This window comes from Hippocampus bargibanti, linkage group LG17, assembly GCF_051943395.1.
Source record: "Hippocampus bargibanti isolate YZ-2025 linkage group LG17, ASM5194339v1, whole genome shotgun sequence".
In the NCBI taxonomy this organism is placed as follows: domain Eukaryota; kingdom Metazoa; phylum Chordata; class Actinopteri; order Syngnathiformes; family Syngnathidae; genus Hippocampus; species Hippocampus bargibanti.
Window position 1 is genome coordinate 13,467,871 of NC_142750.1, and position 21,736 is coordinate 13,489,606.

General features: G+C 44.6%; 1 protein-coding gene across 3 annotated transcripts in view; it reads right to left on the reverse strand.

Annotated features, from left to right (window-relative positions):
• Nucleotides 1-952: 952 nt before the first annotated feature.
• The window catches only part of coro7 (coronin 7), a 113,198-nt gene continuing 92,414 nt past the window's right edge, over nt 953-21,736 (reverse strand). Inside the window, exons 15-31 of one of the 3 annotated variants that reach the window (XM_089019317.1) lie at nt 19,289-19,448; nt 18,352-18,527; nt 18,159-18,270; nt 17,969-18,055; nt 17,754-17,896; nt 17,500-17,604; nt 14,440-14,525; nt 12,874-13,015; nt 12,711-12,800; nt 12,517-12,633; nt 10,089-10,224; nt 9,931-10,022; nt 9,750-9,836; nt 1,944-2,028; nt 1,606-1,742; nt 1,374-1,439; nt 953-1,130 (exon numbers count right to left, since the gene is read on the reverse strand). In XM_089019317.1, the coding sequence (XP_088875443.1) occupies nt 1,032-1,130; nt 1,374-1,439; nt 1,606-1,742; nt 1,944-2,028; nt 9,750-9,836; nt 9,931-10,022; nt 10,089-10,224; nt 12,517-12,633; nt 12,711-12,800; nt 12,874-13,015; nt 14,440-14,525; nt 17,500-17,604; nt 17,754-17,896; nt 17,969-18,055; nt 18,159-18,270; nt 18,352-18,527; nt 19,289-19,448 (1,920 nt within the window). In that variant the 3' untranslated portion in view covers nt 953-1,031. Of the gene's footprint in view, nt 1,131-1,373; nt 1,440-1,605; nt 1,743-1,943; nt 2,029-3,017; nt 3,992-9,749; nt 9,837-9,930; nt 10,023-10,088; nt 10,225-12,516; nt 12,634-12,710; nt 12,801-12,873; nt 13,016-14,439; nt 14,526-17,499; nt 17,605-17,753; nt 17,897-17,968; nt 18,056-18,158; nt 18,271-18,351; nt 18,528-19,288; nt 19,449-21,736 lie in introns of those variants that run through there. The other 2 variants (XM_089019316.1, XM_089019315.1) reach the window with 2 other exon arrangements.

Below are 21,736 nucleotides of genomic sequence, written 5' to 3' on the forward strand. Positions count from 1 at the left end.
TCCATTCGCAGGCCCCCATAAAACATAATTTTCAACTAAATAAGTCTTAAAACTACACAAAATATACCTTGTTTTATGTATAATAAATGTGCTATTTTATTGTAATTGGAGAAATAAACTGTACTTTATAATAAAGTCGCATTATTTACCTTTGTAATGGTAGTTGATGTAGTTGCCTCTTGATGATATCCGAGTGAAGTTGACGTGCTTTCTCAGCGACAATACCCTCACACACTGTCGCCTGCTAGTTGCTTTTCATTAATCCAAATCAACATAAGTTTTTCAACCTCTTCTATTGCCTGAGACCGTTGCTTAGACAACACAGAAACACCCTTAGCCACACGTAGCATACTGGTACTGGGACGCTAAATCACACAAACGCACGCCTCGTCCGTGTTTTTCGAAGATCACCATCTTCTGCTCGACCGTAATATTCTTTTGTGTCCTCTTCGGCTTAACACTAGCCTGTGGTGGGTCTTTTTCGGTCCCAAAAAAGCAAACGTTCTCCACTTGATAACAAACCACGTCTGCACTCAGTGCACTAAAAGAACGAGGGTGTGGAAAACTAGTCCGCCAGCCACCGTGGCGCGCCGTGTTTCCCAAAAACTAGATGTTATGCCAAGATTATATTCTAGCGAATTTAATGTTTGCAAGGCAAAATGTTCGTTAGTTAAATCGTTTGTAAGCCGAGGTATCACTGTACTTGTAGATAGCTATCGAGCTACTTTTTAGCGAACTTTTCGTAAGCAGTTGCATTTTTAATCAATAGTCCATGCTTTCGTCACACCCTATCTATCTATCCAGCTACTTACTACAAGCTGCTTACGAAAAGTCTAAACGTAAAACTATAATTCCACACTGATTTTTGATGCTATAATTATCATTACTGTCCAATGTCGCAGCAATTGAGAAGACTCTACCATTGCGGATGTCAAATGACAGAGTGGAGAGGTAAAGATGGGGTGACTTTTATTGGGGTATAATTTACAGTGAAAGTGGAGGGAGGGGTGACGTGGTTTAGGTTTCATACTTTACGTTTCCGTGTTTTGTTCAGATTGTTGCTTTTGTCGTTGCTGTTGTTGTTCTTCAATATTTAGTTCCTCATCTAGACGCTCTTTAGCTCGCACTACCTGCACACAGAGAAAAAGCCACAATGGACATTGACACTCAGGACGGCCTGAAATTAGGTCACCAGAGCTAAAGGGATACGGTTGAGTGGAGAACTTCTTGTTGCCATCGGATCATGGTTCTGAATAATTGCGTCAGTATTCTCAACATTTAGAAGCTTCCACTGTCACATTTGTAAACTTGCAGCGTTACCACAGCAACACAGTAAATTGGCTCACAGTAGAAGCTCAAGCTTCAGTACTTACTTTTGATTGCAAGTAAAATGAACCACCCACAGACTTGTCGTTGACTTTGAAGAGATGATCGTAGTTCTGGAACAGAATGCAAACAAACCATTGGTGTGACAGTGATTTCAAACAAAGCCGGTTTCCTTTTAATAAAATGTCTAGAAAGTGGTCAAAGTCTGTTTACAATTGATTGGATAGTTGGTCAAAAGCTGTACAATGGAGGTCAGCGTTACGCTTATTTTTTCCTGACCTTCTGGATTTCTCCTGGCTCAAGTTTGGAGACGTTGAGAATTTGCTGAGCCTCTTGTAAGCTCATCCCAGAAATGCAGGTGGCTGCGGCAGAATGCTGACCAGCACTGCCTCGTGCCCTCGCCGCCGCCTGACTCGCTACAAAGGTGGGAGGAAGAAACGACAATTCCAAGTTAATTTCCCAAGTCAAACTAGTCATTTGTACAGTAAAATGAGACAAAAACGGCACACATTTGGATACATCTCTTATCACGTGTGCCAGCAGTGCTACTGAAATGCAGACTACACTTTCAGCTACCGGTACTTAATGCTCACTTCAATTGGAAACATAGAGCCTACCTGCATATTCTTGTTGTAACGCCCGAGCGAAAGCACGACCCACCACCTGAACGCCCATCACGATGACTTGCGCTAAATACTTAGCCTGTAGAACACACACACACAAACAAACCCTTGAACATGGATGCCACAAGTACCTTTGGCTTCCATTACCGACTGATACTTGTATACACTGGTTAACCAATCATGTTAATTGGAGAAGCAAAACTGGACACGAGTTAGGCAGTTTCATCTTATTCTAGATAGCAAATTAAGACTATTAGAAGTATTGGTTGAGCACTATAGGATGCTAAAACGTGTCAAATGCTTAGGACACTTGACATTACGTCACATAGATATGACCAGTTGTGATGGAATAAGTCAAATTGTCAAAGGCGGAATGCGAGGATCTTCTTCAGCGATTGAAACAAAAGCAAAGCTACGACAACGACTACATTCACAAGGAGCGTTTACTTGAATGACACACGGAATTAAAAATGCCTTTATTTACCATTTCGCCGTCCTAAAACGTCTTTTAGAGAACGGAGGTCGCTGTCCACATGCAGGACGAGCAATAAAGGTTATGCGGAAGTGTCAAAGTTTACTCACGGGAAGTCTTACCATTTTTGCATGTCGACACCTAAAGGCGGGGAGGGGGACTGCATCCTAGTTTACTGGTACCGTATTTTTAACATCGGTGTGGCAAATTACTGTACGTGGCACTCGCCTTAAAACCAACTTAGTATTTATAAAGTTGTTTACTTTGCTGAGTTTTTTCGGTGTATTAACTGTAAAATGTAACTAATGTTTTTGACCGCACAACTATAGCATGTCAAGTCCTTAAAATAATATCTGACACAAGTGCAATGTAAATAAAACGTACTCCGGTTAGAAAAAAGGATAGCCTCTTGTGAATATACAATAAATAATATTTTAAAATTTTGTGAATGTATTTAAAATACTCTTTGATGTATATTAGTGTGGTAATCCCTTAAATAGGAAACAGAAAAGCACCTTGTACACTGAGGCTATATCATATAAAAATTAATATATTATAAAAAGACAGATTTCCTATGTAATATACTGAACAACACAAACAAGACCTGTTCTTAAATGATTTGATGACAATATTTTTATCAGAAGAAATTTATATGTGGTGTAATGCATACAAAATGTTACAGTACAGTATATCATTGCAACAACGCTGGCCACATGCATCCAGCCGTGATTGTAAACAAACCGATCAAGTTCATTGGAAACGACCGTACATATTCCCCTATTATGGCTTGGTTATACATTTGGACTAATACTGGAATGTGATTTCACAGACAGTTTGAATTACGAAAACCAATTCAATTTTTAGAAAATACATATTTGGAGCAAGAGTTAATCAAATATCTCTTACAAAGGAAGCTAAAACCCAAACTACTGTATATGAACACCCCCTGATCCCTGTATACAAAATATTCAAATACAACTGGTCGAAATACAATCGCAATAGCAAGGCAAATTAGTACAAAGTAAATATGTAAAAAAATCCAGTTCATGGCCAGATATGAAGACTGGTGACCCTGTGTTATTCTTACATTTCTATTGAGATGAAGACACAAAAAATCTTTTTTCCCAGATAACGACAACTACAAGATAATTATCTTTTTTTACATGCACCAAATATGTTAACATTATGTTAACCAAAGCCACAAGAGTAAACAGATTGTTACATTTATGCCAATTTTTCAAAGAACTCCATGTTATTAAATACAATAGGAAACACACATTTGGATTTCATGTTGTGTGTGTTTTTTTACTCTTTTCTTACTCTTGAAGTAAAAGCAAACCAAAAGCCAGTTGAATTCCTGAATGTTTCTGTGACACATTAAAGACTTACGGCTCACAATTGTTCATATCATTCATAAATTGGAAAGTATGGCATTTCAAAGGATAGACCCCCCCTCCCAAAAAGTTTCCCCTTATACATGTTTGTTGGAGTGTTGCCAGAAACCAGAGCGAGCATTCCAGTGGAAGCGTGTTGGTGTCCTCCCACTTGGCGCCGAGCACTTTTAATCATCCTGTGAGACCCAAGACAGAAGACAAAGGTGATGAGGTAGTAAACACATAAAACATTGAATGCCATACTGTACTGTGAAAAACAAACATTTTAATTGACTGTGTAACAAAAATGGGTCTGTGAAGTACTTGTCCCATCCATTAGCTATACTTTGACTCCCCAAAAAACCTAAATATTTTGCTGAAGATGATTTGCACTTCCATTTAGTTTACAGGATGTTCACTATTTTCTAAATTCCCATGGATACTTATTAGAAACTTTCTGTATATTGACTGGAAACATCCACCTTCTTGCAAGGTTGCACATTAACTCATTCACTGCCAGACAATGTGCAAAAATGTGCCCACTCCAGTGCCAGGGTTTTTGTCATTTTCACTTAAATTGCAGGACCCACAGAAAATTAAGTTTTAGGACTACATAAACATTCAATACAGTGTTACAAACCATTGACTGTCTTCTTTTATCAGAAAAAAAAGAGTTAATTCCTAAGTTATATGGTTCTGGAGTTAGCTGAGGTTGAAACGGGGGCGGCTGTACAAAATACAACACAAATCATAGATATTGATTTATATAGCGCTTTAAATACAGCTCAAGCTGTAACAAACTAACATGGATAAAAGGGAAATGCTGTCCCTTCGTGGAAGGGAAAAAACATAGCTAGAAGTCTGACTAGTGCTTTATTGGCACCTCCCTCCCCCGCAAGGAAAAACAAAAACACTGTGGCGGGCACTGGGACCGGGCATCTCACCCAGCAGGTGTACGGGAGGGGGCGGGTTTATGTCACATATATTTCACTGCAGTTTCGGTTTTACTGGACTTTCTCCTTGTTAGCAGTTGGAATAAAGACGTACTCCAATCGACCGTGTGTTCTCATTCCTCAACTGCTACACTGGTGACCCCGACGTTCGAAATGTTCATGACAGCAGACGAAGAGATATCTTCCACGGCCATGCCGCCACGACCGGCGCCTCAGCTCGCAGCTGCCGCCTACGCCGCGAAGCTGCCCGAGTTTTGGAGTAGCGACCCGGCTTCGTGGTTCCAACATGTGGAAGCGCTTTTCCACCTACGAGGCGTCACGACAGATGAGCCGAAATATTATCTGGTCGTGGCGTCTCTCAACGAACAGACGACTCGTCGTGTGCTGCCTCTCTTGCGTGCACCTCCACCGAGCGAAAAATACGCAGCGCTCAAACACCTGCTGCTCCGATGGTTCACGTTGTCGGCCTCTGAGAGAGCAGACAGGCTTCTTTCTCTTCCCGGACTCGGCGACGGAACAGCAGTGGACCTGATGGACAAAATGTTGTCGCTACTGGGTTCGGATGATGGCGGATTCCTGTTCCCCCACGTGTTCCTTCGCCAGCTACCGGCCTCTGTGCGCGCCGTGCTAGCCAACTCGACGTGCCTAGCCACCGGCGACTACAGAGGTTTGGCTGAAGAAGCGGACCGGGTGCTGCTGGCGACACAGAGGTTCGCCGTGCAAAGCGTGACAGCCGAACCCCTCGGCGGAGCGGCAGCGATCATCGACCCGACCCTAGTAGCCGGAGTGGTCACGCGGAAGCGACACGAGAAAGCCCTCTGTTTTTTCCACCAGCAGTTTGGCGCCAAGGCCCGACGCTGCACACCACCCTGCACCTACGAGGCTCCGGGAAACGCCAGCGCCGGCACCCAATAGCGGCCGTGGGTGCCGGCAACGAAAGCGAGCTGCTTTTTATCACAGACTCCTCGTCAGGTAGACGTTTTCTGGTGGACAGCGGGGCACAAGTAAGCCTGCTGACGCCCACGGCCTCGGACAAGACGGCAGGTGAATGTGGGCCTCCCCTGCGCGCAGCTAACGGCTCGCCCATCGCCAGCTTTGGCACCAGGTCGGTAACTGTGTGTTTCCACGAACGAAAATTCGAGTGGGACTTTATTGTGGCCTCGATTACAGTTCCGATAATCGGCGCAGATTTTTTATGCGCTCATGGACTGCTTGTGGACATTGCTAACCGTCGTTTGATCGACGCCATCTCTTTCGCCACTTTCCCATGTGAGGCTGGAGGGCTTGGAGCGTTGACGCACGCAAATTATTTAACGTCAGGTAACGTTTATGAACGCCTGCTTACCGATTATCCGTCGTTAACCACACCCGCCTTTTCCAATGCCGATACAAAACACGGGGTACAACATTTCATTCCCACGGTTGGCCCGCCAGTTTTTGCCCGCGCTCGTCGCCTCGACGCGGCAAAATTGGCAATGGCGAAAGGGGAGTTCGCGACGATGGAGCGCTTGGGCATCGTGAGGCGTTCCAACAGCCCGTGGGCCTCACCATTGCACATGGTGCCCAAAAGTGACGGTTCTTGGCGGCCGTGCGGTGATTTTCGTCGGCTTAATAATGTAACCACACACGACCGTTACCCAATTCCGCACATCCAGGACTTTTCCGCACGTTTGGCCGGAGCCGTGATCTTTTCCAAAGTTGATCTCGTTCGCGGTTATCACCAGGTTCCGGAACGGGCAGAAGATGTGCCAAAAACTGCAGTAATAACCCCTTTTGGCCTCTTTGAATTCCTCCGTATGCCTTTTGGCCTGAAGGGGGCGGCACAGACCTTTCAGAGACTGATGGACTCAGTCTTGCGAGGCCTAGATTTTGTGTTCGTCTACCTCGACGACATTCTTGTGGCCAGCCCTTCACCAGAGGAACACCTGTCGCACTTAAGGATGGTTTTCAAACGTCTTGATGTGCATGGCCTTATCGTTAACCCTGTGAAGTGCCAATTTGGTTTGCCCAAGATCGATTTCTTGGGGCACCGCATTTCTCCACAGGGTGCCATCCCCTTACCCGCCAAAGTGCAGGCTGTGGTGAATTTCCCCCGCCCAGCCACAGTTAAAGCTTTGCAGGAGTTTTTGGGCATGATAAATTTTTACAACCGGTTTCTTCCTCACGCAGCCGACCTCCTACAACCCCTCTACGGCGCCTTGAGAAAAAAGAAGGCTAATGACCCCGTCGAGTGGGCCCCGCAACGAGTGCAGTCCTTTGAACGAGCCAAGGAGGCTCTTGCGGGTGCAACTCTTCTGGTCCACCCGATCTCAACCGCACAGGTGGCCTTGACTACCGACGCGTCTGATGTTGCCGTAGGGGCGGTGGTTGAGCAGCTTGTGGAGAACGAATGGCAGCCCCTTGCATTTTTCAGTCGGAAGCTGCAAGATAACGAACGCAAGTATAGTGTTTTCGACAGAGAGTTGTTAGCACTCTATCTTGCAACGCGCCATTTTCGTTTCCTCCTCGAGGGGCGCCGGTTCACCTCCTACGTAGATCATAAACCCCTTACATTCGCCATGTCCAAGGTGACCGAACCGTGGTCGGCCCGACAGCAACGGCATCTAGCGGCTATTTCCGAATTCACAACAGACATTCGGCATGTGGCCGGCAAATGTAACCCTGTGGCCGATTGCCTGTCACGCACGATCGTTTGTCCAGTCCAGCTCGGTGTGGATTTCTCAGAGATGGCCACGGCCCAATCTGAGGATCCGGACATCCACGAACTCAAGGCAGCAGGCACGGCCCTGAAACTGGAGGAGGTGGCAGTGTGTGAAGGGGGTCCCGCTCTCCTCTGCGATGTGTCTACGGGTCGCACTCGTCCCGTGGTTCCGCAGGAGTGGCGTCGGCGAATTTTTGATTCTATTCATTCCCTTTCACACCCTGGCGTCCGGGCGTCAGTCAAACTACTTGGGGCCAAGTTTGTCTGGCCTGGGTTAAGAAAGGACGTCAGGAAGTGGGCAGCTGCATGCGTGGCATGTCAGCGCGCCAAAGTCCACAGGCACACCCGGGCGAACCTAGAAACTTTTCCGATTCCGGCCAGGAGATTTGACCACGTCCATGTGGACCTGGTCGGGCCCCTCCCTCCTTCGCAGGGTTGCACACATCTCCTCACTATGGTCGATCGGACCACTAGGTGGCCGGAAGCTGTCCCCCTGTCCTCCACAACCTCGACAGACATTGCCCGCGCATTTCTGTCATCCTGGGTCGCACGTTTCGGCACGCCGTCCGATATCACTTCGGACAGAGGCCCCCAGTTTGTGTCCGAGCTCTGGTCGGCCATGGCGCAGTCCTTGGGTGTGCAGGTACACCGCACTATGGCCTACCACCCACAGGCTAACGGGATGTGTGAACGTTTCCACCGGTCACTTAAAGCCGCGCTACGGGCCGCACTATCGGACGGTAACTGGGTTGACCGGCTTCCATGGGTCCTGCTCGGGTTACGTTCAGCTCCTAAAGAAGACCTTAACGCCGCTCCGGCAGAGTTAGTACTCGGTCAGCCACTCCGCATCCCTGGTGAATTCCTGCCTGAAGCTTCGGGTGCACCTTCTTTCCCCCTTTTGCCAGGGGAGCCCCTGGCTCCAGCACCATTTCACCACGGCGTCCCCAAAATATTCGTTCCGTCTGCTCTCAGGTCAGCCCGTTTCGTCTTCGTGCGTCATGATGCCCACCGCTCTCCCCTCCGGCCGCTGTATGATGGCCCGTTTAGAGTGCTCGAACACGGGGAAAAGAGTTTTGTGCTCGATATGGGTGGGAGAAGGGAGGGCGTTTCTATAGACAGACTCAAGCCGGCTCACATAATTGCAGGCGAGGACGTTTCGCCGGCCCAGGTCCCACGTCGCGGACGCCCTCCAAAACCTCCAGCCTCTCCGCGGCATGCCAGGGTTGAGTGTCGTTCCCCCACTCAGTTCTCACCCGGATCACCTGCCCGAGCAATTTCACCTTTACCACCGAACGACGGACTGCATAGTCGTTGTGGCAGGCTGGTCAAGCCCCCTGCAAGATTTTCGCCTTGACTGTCCTTCTGGGTGTTCTGGGGGGGGGCTGTGTGGCGGGCACTGGGACCGGGCATCTCACCCAGCAGGTGTACGGGAGGGGGCGGGTTTATGTCACATATATTTCACTGCAGTTTCGGTTTTACTGGACTTTCTCCTTGTTAGCAGTTGGAATAAAGACGTACTCCAATCGACCGTGTGTTCTCATTCCTCAACTGCTACAACACGAACAAATTTGGGAATGGAGTTCTACGTCTTTTTCTTCTTCTTTTCCTTTCGGCTTTTCCCTTCAAGGGATCGCCACAGTGAATCAGTAACCTCCATCTTCAGAGGTATGATACGCAATTCGGGAATGGCAGTGAATGTCACGGTTTGCGAGGTGGTGATGGCGGGTTCGGATCCCATAAAGCAGGCAGGAGGGAGCAGGAGGTTGTTTGACAAATTGTATTAAAATAAAGGTCAGCAGTAACAAAATGTAAAACATCAAAATGATCTGAATGGAAAAAATACAAAGTAGCAAAAGAAAACCAAGTGTAAAAGTCCGCCAAGGTTAAACAAACACGTACACGATGCATGCTGCAAACAAGCAGCAAACAAACAATGAACCGACCCCGGATGGTCGTGCCGGGTGTCATTTTAAGTGACAGTGATTATAACGACCAGCACCTGCGAGGCTGCCGGCAGGGCTGACGTCGCTACCCGCTGGTCGCCAATCTGATCGGGACGACCAGCACCTGTGCAGGTGTAGGCGGGGCCGACAGCGCCCCCCGTTGGTCGCCAACCAGATCATGACAGTGAATGAGCGCACTTCCCAAATTTGGCACACTTCCTTTATTTCGAAACTGTTGAGAATGGTTTAAGCCAGGGGATGAAAAGTACCATATGACGTGCTGAATTAGAAACCGGTTAAAACCCCCCGCAACAAAGAAATCATCATCATTCTGACAATGCCCCCCACCCGCACTCACCCACTCGTCATCATCGACCCCCTGGAAGGATTCTTGAGGCAAAGGATCATCCATGTTTCCCAGCTTGGCAACCATGGCCTCCAGGAGCTGCCATGCAAATGGTGTCAAATGATACAGCAGACATTGGGTACATGCGATGATTTATTCCGATTTAAGAGTCCTACTATATGTGTAAACTTACCTCTTCTTTCTTCTGCTCGTCAGTCTTCTCCTCTAGGTAGAAAGCCGAGGGCATGTACTTCCTCACAGGGGCCTCTTTGGGGGCTTCGCTGACTGAAATTAACACATCAGCAAAACTCCTACATTGCCAGCCAGATGGAGGAATTCATGAAGGCGTACCTGGCGTCATGTCAGGGGGCTTCATGCTGATTTTTCTGTGCTGTCCATCGGTGTTGTTGAGCCAGGCCGAGGCGCTAAGTGTTGGCTCCCAGTACACTGGTGTGTCTGGGTACAAGTCATCCTGGAAAAACTCTTTCTGCATCGGAGGACGCAGAGGTGTGAAATACAAAAGGGTTACATTACAGCAATGTGGTAGAAGATGACTCCCAAGCAGAACATGAAGTACATCAACTCACTGCAGTATAGCTCCTGGGCACCAAGATACGACAGGATACCATCAAAGAACTGTATGAAGCTGCTCAACTTAAAGGACAACTGACGTCTCTGGACAAGTTGTGTCCATAATTTGTCAAATGGCTTGAAATGACTTCTACTGAGCGTATTTTAATAAGATTCCACCGCATATAGCTATATTTTACGTTTTAAGACTCATGCTGAACATTCAGGGAGTCTTGTTTTTGAGTTGGTGAGGAGTCCGTACGTGACGTCACTAAAGGAACGCCCCTGACCGAAAAAAAGACATTGTAGCAGTCCTTCCATCACGTCAATGTATTTTGCTGTACTTGTTTGGTCTGACAACCTCGTGTTGCACCCAAAAGCGGCCAGAAGAGGGCGTCCAAGATCCATATAAGGAATTTATCAGCCTGTGGAAGCGGAGGTGGCCACAGGAGGTCGCCGTTTTGTGCCTCTTTTTTGGGTGAGACAGTTCCCACCAACGTTGCCTCAAAATGGCACGAAATAAATTATTTAATCGATTACAAACATGTATGCCTTCCTCTTCAGAACTATTTGAATCATATCCGTAACTGGATGTGTAACAAGAAAGCATATTCTCCGAATCTGAAGCCATTGTTTTGATTCACCAGGAATGCAAGACGTCTTGGCGTGACGTCACGAACTGGGGGCGGGACTTTCTGAAAATGCCCAATTCGCAGCTCAATCTTTTGCAGATTTTGGACACTTTATGTCATTTTTATTGGTGTTTAGCATTTGAATAAAATATCATAGTGTGTGTTTTGGGTATTTTAGATGCTATAAAACGTTTTTCTGATGACAGTTAAACAAAAAAGTGACGTTGGTTGTCCTGTAATTCAATATAGTATACCTTGGCAACAAGATTGTGCCGAGGAGCTCATCAGCTCACTTAAAGGACAACCGACGCCTTTGGACAAGTTGTGTCCATAATTTGTAAAATCGCTTCAAATGACTTCTACTGAGCGTATTTTACAAAGATTCCACGGCATATAGCTATATTTTACGTTTTAAGACTCGTGCTGAATATTCAGGAAGTCTTGTTTTTGAGTTGATGACGATACCTGACGTGACGTCACGTCAGGAACGTCTCTGACCGAGAAAGCGACACACAATGCATTTTGGGTACTTTGCTTGGTCTGAAAACGTGCTGATCCGTGTTGATGGGGAAATTAGAAGGAAAAAACATAAATAATGCGATGGTGAATCGTGTCTTGCACCAAGACTACTATTTCATACTAGTTGACACAAATTCCCAGCAGAAAAATCAGCCCATTTCCAACAGAGCTTGGGCGCCATCTTGTGTATTTTCTGGGATGCTACATTGGAGTCCTGACGGCTTGAATTGATACGCGAGGACTTCTTTAATCGATTGCAAACATTTATGCTTTCCTCTTCAGAACTATTTGAATCATATTCATAGCTGGATGAGTAACAACAAAGCATCTTCTCCGAATCTGAAGCCATTGTTTTCATTCTCGAGCAAGGCAAGACGTTCTGGCGTGACGTCACAAACAAGTGGGCGGGACCTTCTGAAACTCGGCATCTCCGAGGTCATTTTGAAGTAGTTTTGTGACACTTTAACTCATTTTTATTTGTGTTTTTCATTTGACTAAAAGTATCAGCCTGCATGTTTTGGGTATTTTAGATGCTATAAAACGTTTTTCAGATGTCATTTAGGAAACAAAAAAATGGTGTCGGTTGTCCTTTAAATAAAGTTCCTTGGGACAGAACCCAAGAACCCAATGAAGCTTCTCAACTGACTTCAGCTGAGTTTCTTTTCTTTTGGTTGCAACAAATTGGCACCAACACTTGTAACACAATAGAACAGGGGTGTCATTTTCCAAGTCATTTTTGCTGTGGGCCACATTGTTTAAGATTTAATCTGTTTCCTCTCCTCCACACATTACATACGGAATGCACAACAAATGAACAAATAGCTCGTTTTTAAATTTGAAGTAAATATAATGAATGCTACTGTGATTTGCATGGAACAATTTAAAATTTTGTTTCAGATTTTATCAAGCATCATGGCACTTGACATGCTTGATTTGCTTTCGCAGGCCAAATAAAATGATGTGGCAGGCCAGATTTGGCCCTCGGTGCCTTGACTTTGACATCTGTGCAAAAGAACATAGAATGCACTTGAGTCCACTCGGTGTCCTCGTCCGCTCACCTTGACTCTTGGCATCTTGAAGACCACCGGCTCCACGGTGTTCTTGGTTAGCATCAGGGCCGTCGCTATCTCCACCTCGCGCACGTTACACTCGCTCTTCGGGAGGAAGGCCAAGCCCTGCAGCCCGGCGCAGCAGATGAGTTGCAGACACTTTGGAACACGGCAGCTTTTGAAGATCAGAGCACTTCATTTACCTTGTGTGGCTCAGGACTGTTAAAACTACTGCATTCCATAAAATAGGGTTCTTCGGGGACGATCTCATAAATGTGCACACGGGTGTCGCCCTTGAAGACAAAAACAACTCTTGACTAATTAGGGTCACCATCTTATTTTCCTTACCGCCAAAGTCCTACTTACCTTTCCTGTGAAGAAAACCACCCCTGTGTCCGGATCGTAGAAAGGAATCAATGTGGAGGGGGAGACATCCACACAGACGCTGGCCACCACTCCGGAGGAAAGCGAAGCGGCCGAGTACAAGTAGAGAACTCGCTCGCTGCTGCTACATAGCAACACGCACATGATAATATCCGATCAGAAGATTGACTTTTGTATTGCTTCAACGCAAACACGTGGGTCTCAGGAGGGCTTGCGCTCCAATATGAAATGAAACATCCATTGATGCATCATCTGAAGCGCTTACCCTCACGAGGGTCATTCGTATAAAAACAAGTCAGTAAATCTTTAATTTAGATGTTTTTTTAAATATACAGACACTTCCCTACTTACGACCATTCGAGTCACCAACAACGGTAGATAAGAACATTTTTGTCATAACATACAGTATATAGTATTGGATTGGATTTACCTTTATTAGTGTTCTCGCCAATTGTACATGTACATATCTTTATATAGCATATATTTTATTAAATGTTTATTTTTCAGTACAAACCAATACAGGTTACTTATACAAGCCTTAAACATACCTATATAAACCTTAAACATACTTATATAAGCTTTAAACATATATTCCATACAAAATGTGGCACGAAGCAACTTACGACCAAATTCACCTTACAAATGACTGCTCGGAATGTATCTCGTTCGTAGAGTGGGGCGCGTCTGTATGTCAAAAAATGTTCAGACAGAGATGTTGTAAGTTAGATTTTGTATTGCACGCCTTTTTCCGAGTTGTGCTTCTATCCGCCGCTAATACCGACGTGAGGTGCTGTGAGACATATATCTCTCTCTCCATCATATGTCATATATGTCTCTCTCCATCATATAATAATAATAATATAATAATAATAATTATTATTATTACTATATGATGGAGAGAGACATATACGGCTACGGCTGTGAGTTGATCTTTTGATAATAATAATAATAATAATAATAATAATAATAATAATAATAATAATTATTATTATTATTATTATTATTATTATATAAGCCTTAAACATACATCCCATACAAAATATACCACTGAAGGAACTTATGAACGAATTCACCTTACGAACGACCATTCGGAACATATCTCAATCGTAAATTGGGGATCGTCTGTAGTCCATGTACAGTAAAGTCTCGTTATATCGATATCGGATATATCGATAGTCCCGGTTATATCGATACTATTTCTATGCACGCACGGAGAAAATTAGATGCAAACAGGGTCGGATATATCGATAGTCCCGGTTATATCGATATTTTTTCGGACTCCCTTGAATATCGATATAACGAGACTTTACTGTATGTCAAATTGTTGACAAAACAATTGAAACACATAAGAACAAGCACCATGTATGAAGCTTCACAAATTGATCTTACATTATTCGATCAGAAAACCCAAACAAACAAACTCCACATGAGTGTCATTCATTTAGCGAGCATACCTGCCCAAATAACCTGAAATGACGTCACATGACCGAAAGTACTTCACAAGAGCAGGTCACTTTTGGAGGAAAGTAGTGTTGATTTTCAAAATACCTGTTAAATCCAGACACCAGCAGGTACTTGGCCTCACACACCCATACCACCCGAGCACCTCTGTGGCCGTCAGGCCCCGGACCTTCCTAAAAAAACACACATTGTATAATGTAGCATGTGAGCTAAGTTGTCGGTGATGACAGAGATCCAGCAGATTGTCACTCATGGCTACATGTGAACATTTAAGCCAGGGGTCGGGAAAACTATGGCTCGCGAGCCATATATGGCTCTTTTGATGATTGCATATGGCTCGCCGATAAATATTACATATTATAATACATATTGTCGTTTTTTTCGCCGTTCATTTCCCGTTGGGGCTGCAGTTGGCGGAAAGCGCAATTTTGATTGGATGACACTGACCTAGAATGGCCGAAAGCGCCATGTTGATTGGATGATAGTGGCCGTCATGTTGAAATAGGTGAACGCCCCTTTAAATGAGCCCACTTGTGCACTTCAGCGTGAAGGCACCGGAGCATTAGAGGAGAGAAAATGTTCTGATTCTAATTTGCAATGAAACAATACCATTGATGAAACAGTCGAATGTCAGTGACATTTTAACAAGCCCGATGTTAACGTTAGCATCAACATACTTCTGCGAGAAGTAGATTGCAGATAGCAAGTGTGGAAGCTTATGAGCCGTGTGCAGGCTAGCTAGCAGTAACTTCGCCTCTAAACCGGCAAATTGAATTTCATTCCGATCGTTTTCCTGGATTTTTACCAAACACGAGGAACGGAAAACGTTCCATGTTAACGGTGAGTACTATCACAAAGTTATTTTAAATAATACATTCTGATATTTTGTTGAAAAGTGGCCGTGTGTGTGTGTGTGCGCGCGCACGCGAGCGTTTGTATGTGCGCGCGCGCGTGCGTGTGTCTCTCGCTGAAAAACATTTCTAAATATTTTACTTTTATGGCTCTCTTAGTCAAAAAGGTTCCCAACCCCTGATTTAAGCGTTACTGAAGGGTTAATTGAGATTTCTACCTGTCTGCCAGAATGTGAATGGAATGCTATGTTACACATTTCCTGCACAGTTAAATCATTCGCTGCCATACCCAAATTTATTTGGGAATTGAAAAGTGTGAGGTGGAGCGGCATTCGTGAATTTGCTTGGGTTTTGGTTTTTCTTCCCGGGGCTGCAGATAAAGCGCTGCTCAGACCTCTGGCAATGTTTTTCCCTTCCATGAGGGGGAAGCATTTGCCTTTTGTCCATGTTAGTGCTTTGTTACAGCTTCAGCTGTTGTTAAAGCGCTAAATAAATCAATCCGTATGTATGTATTGTATTTTGTTTCGCCGCCGTCATTTCAAACTCAGATAACTCCAGACCCATATAGCTTAGGAATTAACTCTTTCTTTCTGATTAAAGAAGAGAGACTAAGGTTTCTAACGCTGTATTGAATGTTTATGTAGTCTTAAAGGACAACCGACGTCTCGAGACAAGTTGTGTCCATAATTTGTAAAATGGCTTCAAATGACTTTTACTGAGCGTATTTTAATAAGATTCCACTGCATATAGCTATATTTTACGTTTTAAGACTCGCGCTGAATATTCAGGAAGTCTTGTTTTTGAGTTGGTGACGAGTCCGTACGTGACGTCACTAAAGGAACGCCCCTGACCGAAAAAAAGACACATTGTAGCAGTCCTTCCATCACATCAATGTATTTTGCTGTACTTGTTTGGTCTGAAAACCTCGTGTTCCACCCAAAAGCCGCCAGAAGAGGGCATCCAAGCTCTATGGAAGGAATTTATCAGCCTGTGGAATCGGGCTGATTCATTCCTTACACGGCGCTCTGCCGCCATCTTCTGCATTTTCTGTGACACCACACGTCAGTCTTGAGCCATTAAAACGACCCAGAAAACCTTCTTTAATCGATTGCAAACATGTATGCTTTCCTCTTCAGAACTATTTGAATCATATTCATAACTGGATGTGTAACAAGAAAGCATATTCTCCAAATCTGAAGCCATTGCCATGCATTCTCCAGCGTGACATCGCGAACTGGGGGTGGGACTTTCTGAAAATGCCCAATTCGCAGCTCAATTTTTTTGCAGATTTTGGACACTTGAAGTCATTTTTATTGGTGTTTTGCATTTGAATAAAAATATCATACAGCGTGATTTGGGTATTTTAGATGCTCTAAAACGTTTTTCTGATGTCAGTTAAGAAACAAAAAAGTGACGTCGGTTGTCCTTTAAAATTCAATATTCTGTAATTGTATTCTTGCAATTTGAGTGAAAATGACAAAAACCCTGGCACGGGAGTGGACACAATTTTGAACATCGTCTGGCAGTGAATGAGTTAAAAACCTTGATGGTGAACAATTTGTCAATTCCCATTAGATGAATTCACATCGGGTTAAAAAAAATGACATGAGTGAATGCACGACCCACTCTTGAGGACTTGCACACTGCAAGAACCAAGACAAGGGCATAGAAACATCCTATTTGACCCACCGCACCCTGCCCACCACCTTTTCCAGCTACTCCCTTCAGGTAGGCAGTACCGATTCATGCGCACCAAATCCAGCAGACACTGAAACAGCTTTTACCAATAGAAATTAACTCTCGAAAGAGTAACCCAAATCTAACCGTATAGTGGCTCTTTGTAATTTTGCACAACCCTGTGGAACACCATCCCGTTGTAGTCATAGTAGCTCCAGCTCTGTACTCATTTGAACCGCTGTCACTGATCTATATAACTATCAGTGACCAGACACTTTGAGGCGCTCAAGGACATCTGCCTTATTGCACACTTGTTGTACTACAAAAACAGCGACTGATCACTTTAAAATCGTTGACTGATTTTCTGCAACTGCTATCGTATTTTATTCTTCCACTGACCATTTTAGCTCTGCTTGATACTTTGCACATTGTCTCACAGTTGTTCCTCAGAGGTATCACAAACACGAAGGAATGTCCTTCCATACCTATTTGTCTTGTCTTCTTTATTATGATGCGAGTGCAGCGTGTTCTACCGGAAACAAATTCCTTTTGCGTTCTTGGCCAATAAAAATGATTTGGATTGTGATGTTGACGTGTTTATGTACTGACGTGCGCTAACCTGCACAGGCGCATCCGACTTGCGTGGGTCGTAGACACGAATTTTACCATCTTTGCACACTGTAACCAGCTGCTTTCCATCTGGGCTCCAAGCCATGCAGAACACCTGAATGACAACAAAGAAACCAGCATTTATCGTTTCTTTCCAAAATGTGTCGTTTGTAAAGTGATGCTACGGCTGTGAGTTGATCTTTTGATCAGCATGTGACGTCTTCATAAACAGTTTTTCATGGTGAAAGTAACATGCCGGCCCACCTGATCCCGATGTCCGGTGAGGAGTTGCATCTGCTTGCTATTTTCCAGGTTCCACAGTCGCACGGTGAGGTCATAAGATGAGGACACCAGCAGGTCGCTGGCCAAAGGGTGGAACTTGATGGAGTAGATTTTCTCAGTGTGGCCTACGAAGAATCACGTTAGTTCTGCTGCCGCTCATTTTGCGGCTGTTTATGTACTAGTTGTTTGATTGTCACCTTGCAGGATGATTTCAGGCTGAGTCAGAGTCTCTTTGAGGCCGTCCTTTGGTACTTGCCACACTCGGATTTTAGCATCCTCACCAGCTGAATCAAACAGATGTTATAACGTTAGCCTCGCAAACCGGGTACCCGTGTGTTGTGTGTACGTGTTTGGTAGGTCACGTGTATGCCTCGTCTAGGAACTCACCCACAGCGAGTCGACACGTGTCAAAGGGGTCCCAACAAAGATCCGCCACGTTGACAGAGTTTTGGATAGTAGGTAGAGCGGCGGCGTCCGGCAGCTTGCCCGGCTGTGAGCGCTGGGAGAAGAGCCACGTTTCAATTCCTTCACTTTTCATCTTTGAGTGTTTCAATTGTTTTGTTTTTTTCCAGCAGCATACCGCAAAGATGGCGATTTGGCCGCCGGCGATGGCAAGAGGCACGGCGGCGTGCTGGCGATTGATGCAGAAGCCGTCGCACTCGCCCGGCGTGGTCATTTTGAGGTCGCGTACGTTGGTGATGTGTGTGTCGCGGTGAAGTACGATGCCTTGGATGTGCCGGAACTTGGAGGTCGGTCCTTGATCGCGCATCATCGAGCAAAAACAGCAGAATATTTCATTCAAATAATATACATTGCACGAAATAAACATTTGTAAAATATTGAACACAAATTTGTTGTATTGAAGAGTTGAACATCCTGTAGGACTGAAATTTACGAGACAAATTGACTAAACTGGATTTTCCAAAGTTGAAGCCAACATGACCTACACTGAATATTTAATTCAGTGAACATGTTTCCTGTACCACTCGAGGGCGCTGTTACTACACTTTTAGCCAATCTTCACAATAGTTCACTGTCAATCAATGGTTTGTGTGTGCGTGTGTGTGTGTGTGTTTTCATGTGTTTTGTGGGTGTTTTTGTGTGTGCGCGCACGCGTGTTTGTGTGCGTGTTTAAGTGTGCTTCAGTGTGTGTGTTTATGTGTGTGTGTGTTTATATGTGTATGTGTTGTATATGTTTTTGTGCGTGCATTTTTGTTTGTGTTTTGTGTGTTTTACTGTTTTTTGTGTGTTTTCGTGTGTGTGTGTGCATGTATATATGTGTTTTCGTGTGTGTGTGTGTGTGCATGTATATATGTGTTTTTGTGCGTGCATTTTTGTGTGTGGTTTTGTGTTTGTGTGTGTGTTTTTGTGGTTTTTTTTGTGAGTGTTTTTGTGTGTGTGTTTGTGTGTTTTAGTGTCTTTTGTGAGGGTTTTTGTGTTTGTGTGGTTTTTGTATGTGTGTTTTTTGTGGGTTTGTGTATGTGTTTTTGTGTGTGTGTGTGTGTGTGTGTTCAGACCAAGGAAGGTTTGGAAAGCCTTGGCGGCCTGCCCTGGACTTGGGGATGGGAGAAATCCCGAGGAGAGCCCCGATGTGGAAGAGGGTGAGCGGGATGTGGCGGCGCTGCTGGTGGGGGTACTCAGAGGACTGCTGGAGGTGGAACAAGCACCTGCTGCATCCTGTGGGAGAGAGAAAGTAGCTTGGCATAGTTTCACTTGGTTCTTGCTACCAGAGAACTTCAGCAGGGTCTTCCATTAAATCAATTAGAGGAGGGGTGTCAAACTCTGTTTTTGCCACGGGCCACATTGTAGTTACGGTTTCCTCTCGGGGGTCGTTTTTAATTTGGGGAAGCCTTTCGAATGTTTAATCCCTTCCACACATTACATACAGAACGCACAACAAATTAATGAATAACTCATTTTCAAATCGGAAGTAAAAAATAATGACTGTTATTGTGGTTTACATGGGCCAATTTGAAAATTTGGTTTGGTTTAGCAAGCATCATGAGACTTGATGTGCTTGATTTGCTTTCGCGGGCCGAATAAAATGAGGTGGTGGGCCAGATTTGGCGCCCGGGCCTTGATTTTGACACCTGAGAATTAGAGAATGTAAAAATTTCATTGAGATCCAGAGCTTTGGTCCTGGGAGGTCAAATTCGAAATTTGATTGGTGAAAGACGCACGCTAAAATAGTTTCAGACATGTCAGCAAGCGCGCTTGAGTGGGCACATTGCATTTACATTGTAACACAGAGACTGAACTTGGATTTAAAATAAATAAATAAATAAATAAATAAATAAATAAATAAATGAATAAATACATGAATAAATATTTTTAAATCCTGGAAACAGTACAAGAAAAACAAATGGTACAAAATGAAGAGAAAAAAAATGATAAAAAACTGATGACATGAGAAAATGTACAGTATATCATTTCATGTAAATGTAGATTAGCGTATTTTCCATGTTAATGAGGTGCACTGGAGTATGAGGCACACCCACAATGAATGGTGTATTTTCAAACTTCTTCCAAATACAGTATATGGCACATTGGAGTTTATGGCACACTATCAATAAATAATAAAAGTTTCCCATATATATATATATATATATATATATTATTTTCCTTTCGGCTTCTCCCCTCAGGGGTCGCCACAGCGAATCAATGTCCTCCATCTATCCCGGTTTTGTGCATCCTTTTCCCTCACACCAGCTACCATCATGTCCTCTTTGACCACATCCATAAACCTCCTCTTCGGTCTTCCTCTCGGTCTCCTGCCTGGCAGTTCAAGGCTCAGCATCCTTCTCCCGATATAGTCACTCTCTCTCCTCTAGACATGTCCAAACCATCTCAGTCTGGCCTCTCTGACTTTCTTTCCAAAGCCTCTAATATGAGTTGTCCCTCTAATGTACTCATTCCTGATCCTATCCAACCTGGTCACTCCCAAAGAAAACCTCAACATCTTCAGCTCTGCTACCTCCAGCTATGCTGCCTGTCTTTTCTTCAGTGGCACTGTCTCCAGTCCAAACATCATGGCTGGTCTGACCACTGTTTTATACACTTTTCCTTTCATCCTGGCTGAAACCCTTCTATCACACATGACACCTGACATTTTTCTCCAGCCGCTCCTGCCTGCCTGGACACGCTTCTTCACCTCTTTTCCACACTCTCCATTGCTCTGGACAGTTGACCCCAAGTACTTAAAATCATCCACCTTCTTTATCTCTTTTCACTGTAGCATCACTCTTGCACTTGGATCCCTCTCATTCACACACATGTATTCCGTCTTGCTGCGACTGATCTTCATTCCTCTCCTTTCCAGGGCATATCTCCACATCTCTAGTTTCTCCGCCACCTGTTCCCTGTTCTCGCTACAGATCACAATGTCATCTGCAAACATCATGGTCCAAAGAGATTCTTGTCTAACATCGTCTGTCAGCCTGTCCACCACCATAGCAAACAAGAAGGGGCTCAGAGCTGACCCCTGGTGGAGTCCCACCTCCACCTTGAATTCTTCAGTCATACCGACAGCGCACCTCACACCTGTCTTACAGTCATGATACATGTCTTGCACCGCTCTGACATACTTTTCCGTCACTCCAGACTTCCTCATGCAATGCCACAGCTCTTCTCTGGGCACCCTGTCATATGCTTTCTCCAGATCTACAAAGACACAATGCAATTCCTTCTGACCTTCCCTGTACTTCTCAAACACTGCATCTGTCGTACTCTTTTTTGGCATGAAGCCATACTGCTGCTCACAAATGTTCACTTCTGCTCTTAGTCTAGCTTCAACTACATTTTCCCAGAGTTTCATTGTATGGCTCATCAACTTTATTCCTCTGTAATTAGTACAACTCTGCACATCTCCTTTGTTCTTAAAAATGGGCACAAGTACACTTCGTCTCCATTCTTCAGGCATCTGTTCACCATCTTGTTGAATAACCCAGTCATCTTGTTGAATAACC